General features: G+C 38.3%; 1 protein-coding gene across 1 annotated transcript in view; it reads right to left on the reverse strand.

Moving 5' to 3' along the window:
• Nucleotides 1–8,656, reverse strand: part of STX7 (syntaxin 7) — a 38,377-nt gene that overhangs the window by 26,310 nt on the left and 3,411 nt on the right. The window contains exon 2 of the mRNA XM_004674117.2: nucleotides 4,918–5,068. Within this exon, the coding sequence (XP_004674174.1) occupies nucleotides 4,918–5,002 (85 nt within the window). The 5' untranslated portion in view covers nucleotides 5,003–5,068. The remainder of the gene's footprint in view (nucleotides 1–4,917; nucleotides 5,069–8,656) is intronic.

Raw genomic sequence — 8,656 nt, forward strand, 5'->3', positions numbered from 1 at the left:
AATAATAAGTAAAACACTGAAATGCCAGAATTCTCATTAGCGCTATTATTAACACTTTATAATATGTACACATGGGAAAGTCTGAACTCAACAACTTTATTTCATGGTGAGCTGCTGCTATTGCTATTCATCAGTTTCCTTCAAATTCACAACTTGGTTGATTCTGACATGATTCAGCCCAGAAAACCTACTGACTACAACTCTCCCATTCTAACAAAAAAATAGCTGGTGTTACAAAGGAATGACTTTCTATAAGGGGATTTTAAACGCATGTAGTATATCTGGCAGTTGGTGCGTGATTAACAAATAGTCCCACATTTTAGAAGAGCTTTAAGAATTCTTTGAATGTGGGGCTAAGAATTATTGTGTTAAAGCTGGAAGGCAGCATAATCCAGTCAACAGAAATATATATAAGAAAATCATATCATGAAAAGTGAAACAGCTTCCTCAATGTCACAGAGCTCTTTGAAACTGATTTCAGGAAGTGTGCACATATACAGCTAATTAGATAGTTTTTGTATTGTTCAATGATTTCCCTAACTCAACTACATTCTGAAAAATCCTATTGTACTAATCCGTACAGATCATAGTGAGAATAAACTACAGTTAAATGCCAAACGTTGGCAAGAATCTGGAGCAGTATGAATTCTGGTAAATTGGCTGATAAGAAAATAACTTGGTTATTGTTATTAATTCGATAACAGTTGTTATGATTTCATTTGCATGCCAACTCCAGCCTACTGTGGCACCCCCAAAGGATGAAAATATTTTCTTAATTATTTTAAATGCTCCACAGAAAGATTCTTAGATCTTTAGCTTGTTAGATCTATTATTTTTGAAAAGCTATGTTATTTTACTAATTCTATTTCTGATAAAAAATGTTTTAAAGCATTTGCAATTTAGTTTATGTTTGATGTAAAATACACATTATTTTAATATGGTTCAAATATTTCACTAGAAAAGCAAATGATAAAACTACAGATTATTTTTAACAAAAAGTATTTAAAAGAAAAACTACAAGTTTAAAAATATTTTCTCTTGGGTCTCCCTCATGGTCTACAAAGTGAAGTCTCAATGCTATCACCTCCATGGTCTGAGTTTGATCCCTGACCAGGGAGCTGACCCACATGAGGCACTGCAGGCCTTACCTGCTGCTCCCTTCAGCAGTGTATTTCAGGAAATCTTCCAGTTCTGCTCTCTACTCTTGTTTCTGGTGAATCCTCTCGCCCCTCATCCCCACAACTCTGGCCTACATCCCAGTTCTTCTATGCAAAAATAAATAGAACTTTAAAATATATATATGTGTGTGTGTAATATATAGTCTCAACTATCCTATTCTCTGCAAAACAGAATTACCAGAATAGAACACTGTTAAAAAAAGAAAAAGAAAAAGCTAAAACTCCAATCTGACTAAGTGGGTTTTTCCAAGAAGCAAAAATCTTTTTGATTGCTATTTTCTTTTTTTTAGTATAAATTAAACGATACAACTCGGTATCTTACCACTTTTCATTGATCTTCATCCAAACATCTGAAAATAAACTTTTCCCACTGCAGAATTCAGGAAGATGTTAGCTATACCCGAACAGGTATATACTACAAGAGTATATCACCCTGCTTATAGCATCTTTTTCAATTTCTTTTAAACAACTAAATAATTTGTACTAATTTGTACTGATACAAATTCAAAAGATGAAAATGCAGTACAAAGAGAAACACCTAAATGGGGTCTAATGTACTGCTTTATTCTATCACACCCAGTATTATTAGCGTTACCAGATGGAGGAAAAAGCGAAGTGAAATTTCACACTTCTGTCTTTTACTTCCACCTGATCTCTGAACAGACCTGATTAGTAACCCACATTAGACAGCATGTTAGCTTTTAAACAGCAACTTTATCTAGATCATTGAGATAGTGGATAACTGGTTTCTTTAAACTCATGACCCCAAATCTCAAATGAGTACTCAATCTAAGCCACAAAGCTTCTCTACTGTCCTGCATGTCTATTCTCCCAAGCATCAAAAATGCAGGAAGTCCATTCTGTCTTCTTTCCATCAACTTCTATCAATCTCCCACTGTGGGTCAGATGCCTCTGGCTCCTTTTCCTATGAAAACAGGCATGCTCAGACAGGAACTCGAAGATCCAGTGACCACACTTAGGGTCCATGCCACAGTATGCCCTGCTCTGTCCAAAGGTGAGCCAGACACTGTGACCCACCCCGCTTCCCCTCTCACCTTCAACATCAATTCTTTTGCAATCATACTCTGACTAGAATCTCCCTTTTGAAGTGGAAAAATACAACCCTTTGATTCTCTTTCAGCTTCATGGTAGGATCTGCTAGTTGCCTAATAAATCTTTATTCTTTCCTTCTTCCCCAAATGGAGTGACCCCCCAATGTAGTGAGTACGTGGCAATCCAGTCATGGTTACCCTAGCCTTCCTAGCAGCTAGGTAGAGACACATGATGAAAACTAAATTCTGAGGATGAACACAAGCAGAAGTGAGTAGTATTATGGGAAGTCTCTTTAACTGAAAGGCTTAGGTCTTTCTCTTCCCTTCTTTCCTCCATCTGCACATGGAAGGTGAAGATGAGACCCATCTTTTCAAATATGCCAATTTGCCAAATCCAATTCTTTGCTTGTATCTTACTCACTTTCTAGGAAGCTTGAGACACGAAGATGCCTCACTCACTCTTGGAACAGTTCTTTGGATGTCTAGAAATTGGCCATCCTGCAGATTGTGATTTTTTTTTTCTTACCACACTGATCACACTTTCTCTGATCCCTTATGTGGCTTTATCCTTGCCTTCCAGGCGTTCACATTTTTTCTAAAGCTCCAGCCTGCTTCTTGTAACTCATTGCTTTGTGATTATACTTGAGGTTTTAAATACCATTTATACTCTGATGACATTCTGATCTCCAAATGACATCATGTATCTAAACCAGATGCTTGACATTTCCACTGAGATGTCTAAAAAGGCATCCCTAAATTCACTCAGTCCCAACAAGTCTCCTCACTTCTTAACTGTAATCCTCCCCATCTCAGAACCACTGCCATCCACTTAGTTCCTCAATGCAAAAGCCAGGGCGTCATCTTGGACTCCTCTCATTCTCTCTCACCCCACCCACTTTCATCAGCTACTGCTGCTGGTTTTGCCCCCAAAGCACACCCATCGTTTCTCTCTGTCTTTCTGCTACCATCTGGTGTAGCCAACATATTTCTCATTAGAATTTAGCAATGGCCACCACCCTTCCATTTTCCCTACAACTTCCAATCACCAAAGTAAGTGTTGCAAAGTGCAGATGTGATTGTGTCTTTCCTGCCTTATGATGAAATCTAACCTGTTCAAACAGCCTCCAAGGTTATGTGACCTGCTCAGCCTCCTCTCTGATTTCATCACCTGCTTCTCTTGCCTCAAGTGCTTTTTAAAAACATATCTGTTGTGGGCTACATCTAAAAGCTCTTTCCCGGTATTTTCTCACTACCAGCACTCTTCTAATGTGCAGCCACAAAGGAGGAGAGGCACTCTCTCCTGGCCCGCCCGCGGATGCCCTCAGCAGTGTACTTTGTCCATCTGCCTGTTCTGTTCCCCACTCTGTCTCTGGTGAGTCCTCTCAACACCCCTGCACCTCTGGCCTGTACTCCAGTTCTGTATGCATAAATAATCTTTAAAAAAAAAGGACACAAAATGATGTAAAAATTAACTAATATATTATTTAAAAAAAAAAAAAGGAGGTAAGGCTCTCTATCGCTCTCACATCAAATCTGAATGTGGAGCCAAGGCTGGTGCCCTGGGACACACTGCAACCACCTGCATGCGCCATCCTGTAGCACCATGAGACCCTACAGTACTCACTTCCTTGCTCCTCCATTAAGGTTAGTTAAAAGCAATCAAATCACACCAAATCAGTATAAAGGTTATTTTGCACAGTTGTGCATAACAGTATTTCTTCAAAATGACCTGCAGCCTAATATTACTCCCGTTGCCTCCAAACCACACTGGATTCTCATTTAAATTATTTAGGTAAACTTCTAACTATAGAGAAATTAATGATTAGACAAGGAAACAGAGTTTGGTAATCTGAAAACACTCTTTATTTGACTAAGTGTGTTAATACATTCTGGTGAGAAGAGTGATCTTAACGAAGTAGACTAAAGTATTGAAAGTGTTAAACACATTTTGCAAAAGTTTAATTAACACATGAGGCCAGAATACTGAGAAAAGGATGACTTGAATGATCTAGGTTTGTGGCTAAGGAACAAAAAATAAAACAGAATAATCTATAGGCTCAATCTGTGCCAGTAACTGTTTTATTTAATTCTTGCATTTAGTCCATAAAATGTCTCATAAAACTCATATTGGATCAGTACTCTGTCTTTCATAGGAATAGCAAAGGATAATTTATGAGCAATACTAATAGCTTTTATTTTTCTGCCTCAGAAGATTAAAATGTCTCCCTCTTGATTCTTCAATGTTTCTTAATAATGTACCAAATATTTATCCTTTACAAAATTAATCTAAGTCATATCCAGCTGAATTTTACTTTTAAGGAACACATAAAAGAATGTATTCATTAAACTGTCTTCAGCTTTTGATAGTACTTCCTAGTTCCTAACCTATGAGATTGTGTCAACCAGTTTTATTAACCTTATGTGGAACCAACAAGGAAGTATCTTTTTGAGCCTTTACTTTAGGAATGAAACTGCATATTTGTTATATGATGCAACTCTACAGAAAAATGCAATGTGTTCTCTTTCCTACTGTCTTCTATGGTCACACTGAAGAATTCTAGCCTATTTAAATCTCTTCTCAATACTCCTCCCTCTATCAAAGATGAGAGTTGTCCTTCTATCAACTGCCATGGAACTCAGACAAGAACTGAAAACAAACAGTGAATTGAACTTAAAACTCAACTCACAACATTGTGTGATCTTCTGGATGTTGGAAGAAATCCGCTGGGCCAGCTGAGCAGGGTCACCGCCAATTCCTGGAGTGTAAGACATGGTTGATGTGCTTATACGCTAATTTCATCAGATGCTGGTGGGCTGTGTAGTTTTCTAAGCAGTCATCTAAATAACAGAAAGTCACATTAATTGTATTTTGAAAGCTACTGACTTACATTCTCAAAATTATCAATCTGGGAGGTTACAAATGTGAACCTGATCAACCAAACAGGGCTGAAATTCAGCAAAGGGAAATACATCACATCAGTCAAGGAAGTCTGCGGAAGGGGCACATGAAGCCCCTGGGAGTCATGTTGACATGCTGAGTGGTTCAGCTTGTACACTCCTTTTGAGAACTTCCTTGATCTGCTAAGGAAGAATTATTAAGTCCTTTTTTGGTATAACAATTTATATACTTTTTCAAAGTAAACTGCAAACAAATGTAAGGTAGGATCCACATGCTATTATCTTTCTTCCTTCAACATCTGAAACCATTCCTGGCAAAGAACAGGTATATAAATGTTTATTAAATGGAATATAGACTTCAGGCCATCCCAGAAATTTTATTATATCTAACTTAACACATCTGTGGCTCAGGAAGAAATGACTAACAGCATTTAACTTTAATGGCAAAGAAAGTCTAACTTGAGACTGATGACAAGGGGGGAGGGTAAAGAAAAAAAGGAATACCCTAGAAAATGCTCACTACAGTTTCTTGTCAGAGGAAGAGCCCATCTCCTCTTCTAGAAGTCAACATGTTAGGAAGCAAAACTAGGATAGTGCTACAGGAAAGAGGTAAGATGAAATTCTTTCCTTCAAATCATACCACACCACTCAGGGGTTGGAAACAATAATAAAAAGGGTGTCATTCCATAGAAGATTATGCACAGCAAAGAATTTCAACTACTACATCCATCTTCTCACTGACTGTGACGGAATACTGCTAACTGGGAGGCAGCCCATTTGTAAGCCAACTCTCTACTAACAGTCTGCTACATGCTTGAACTGCAAAACAAACAAAACAACAAAGATAAAGTATCTGCTCAATCAGTCTGCCATTTAGGAGACTGGATAAAAAGTTAATAATGCAAAACAACAAAGCAATACAAATCGGCCAAAGAAAACATGCCAGGCAAAAGTGACAGGGCTACAAAAAGAGGTACCACAAGTGCCTTTATCTAGAAAGAATGTATGGGACAGAAAGATAACACCTGATACTTGGGCATGACTGATATGGAGAGCAAGATGGACAAAGACATGACGCCAAGGGTAGAGAGACAAGCATGCACGGATAGTACAAACTCCATAGCCATTCACCGAAGGCAGGGAGGTTCTGGGTCAACCTGGATCAGATGATTCATGGCAGGGACAAGTGGGAGACAGAGAAAGGCAAAGAGGGGGTTATTGTACAGTGCTTTTTAAAGTAGGTAGTAGCATAACCTTGTTTTATTTATTTTATGGTAAAAGGTTCATGAATTATTTTTTTTAAAAGATTTCTTCCATCATTGTTCATTTCTGTATATTATTTGATTTCTTCCCTCCGGTGTAACCCCCATAAACTCATCTCACCCATGAAATGTCTCCACAATCCCTTGTGTTTTCCTCCCCAGTTCTTACCCCTTCCCCTCCCCTGCTGTATGTCTCAGGTCTATAGTTTGCCTGCTAGTTTTGTCCTTTTTTTCTGACCCATTTTTTGGTTTCCCTATGTTCCTCTTGTCAATGAAACCATCCGATATTTCTGATATTTTTCTTTTTTCCTTCTGACTTATTTCACTGAGCATAATCCCTTCTAGTTCTATCCATGATGCAAATGGCATGAGTTTATCTTTTGATTACTAAATAGTACTCCATTGTGTAGATATCTTCTTGATCCATCATTTATCTGTTAGAGGGCATTTAGGTTGTTTCCATATCTTCGCTATTGTAAATAGTGGTGCAGTAAACACAGGAGTGCAGGTTTCCTTTCAAATAAACGAAAAGAATTTTTAAAGATGAGCAAACTGTAGCTTACAAAGACTAAGTAATGAAAAGTAAGCCAAACCATTCACAAGGTGGAAGTGGAATTCCTGTTTCAAATCAACCCACGCTTGTAACTACACAAAAGAGTGTGCCCTGAATGTGAGATTTAGTTTGACTATGTCAAACTCAATGAAGGGCTCTCCCTGGTGTTACAGTGGGTTAAAGCACAGCACTAAGAAACTAAAGCCACTTTAGCTTGAGTTCAACCCCCACCCTGGCGGTGATCCATATGGAGGGCAGACCTCTCCTGACCCGCTCGCTGCTCTCCTCAGCAGTGTACTTCATTGATCTGCCTGTTCTACTCCCCACTCTGTCTCTGGTGAATCCTCTCACTGCCCCTAAGCCTCTGGCCTATACCCCAGTTCTGTATGCACAAATAAATAAATCTTAAAAAAAAAAAAAGTCAATGGAAATTTCTGGTAGAGAAGAGGCCACAATGAAATAAGAGTGTTTCTTACAGATGCTACCTGCTGAGATGGGTAGGCCACAACTACCTACAACTCTGGAGTCTGGCAGGCTGTGGCCAGGAGTGTTCCATTACTCTCCATCTTCCTCCTTTGACAATGAATTTCCAACTCAGAAATGCACAGCAAGATTACAGGAGTAACTTTCTACAGTCACCCAAAGAGCCGAATGAATCTCATCACATCCACGTCTTTAATCATATTCTTCACTTTCTTCAGTGCCTGCACGTCTTCGAGGCCACAGAAGTCTGTCAATAAACTTTTCCATTGCCAGTGGAAGTGGCAAAGGAAATCTTTCTCCCTGAGGAAATACTTAGCATTTGGTACTGCTTACAGCATCAAAATGGTGATGCACATGCAGGGACCAAAAGCTATCCCACTTTATAAGAGAGAATGTGCCACCTACTCTTACTTTTGCAGGGTGAGCATTAACAGAAGCTAAACTGGGCTGCATTAGAACCACTGACTCCCTGAGGCTTACTTGCCCTAATGGAGAGACAATAATTACTGGGTCCAGAAAACTTAGTATTGTCAAATTCTGTGAACACTCAAAACTCATACAAGCCTATTCTAAGCCTTCTCACTGTTTCAAGTACCCATTTTTCCCTTTCCTCAAGCACTAAAGTTGAGGACATTCATGATGATGAGATAAAAATTAAGCTTCAGTCACCTAAGAGTTGCTCTAAATTAGTTGGAATTTTACCTAAGTATTTCTTAGGAATACCTAAGTATTATGCTTAGAGGACTTTTATATTTTCTCAGTTGATTCTTACAAAAAGTCTCTTTGTTAAGTACAATTATTATTCTGATGTTTCATAAAGAGAAATTGAGCATGATGAGAATTAAGTAACATGCTTAATAAAGCAGGCTAAAATTAATCTTAAAATCCCTACCTTTTAAACTAAACTTTAAATCATACTGCTTCCCTACATAACAAAATTAAAGCCTACTCAATTAGAAAAACCAACTTACCACCATTCTGCAGAATCTTTATTTCCCTAGGAAAAAATTTTGGTAAATTATTTTAGGGTAAATTTTGCTAATGTCACTCTTGAAGAAACAAGCTTGGGGTCACTACAAGGCAACACATCTGCTGGAAGAGCAGTCCTTGGAAGAGCACCCCCTAGAGAAACAAGACTTGCCTTGAGAGCCTCCATTTCCTGGGTTGTCAGAAGGTAGATAACGCATACAGCCACCAACTTACTCTTTTTTTTTTTTTTTTTAAAGGTTT

The sequence above is a fragment of the Condylura cristata genome, unplaced genomic scaffold, assembly GCF_000260355.1.
Source record: "Condylura cristata isolate star-nosed mole 26May11 unplaced genomic scaffold, ConCri1.0 scaffold00001, whole genome shotgun sequence".
Taxonomy (NCBI): Eukaryota; Metazoa; Chordata; class Mammalia; order Eulipotyphla; family Talpidae; genus Condylura; species Condylura cristata.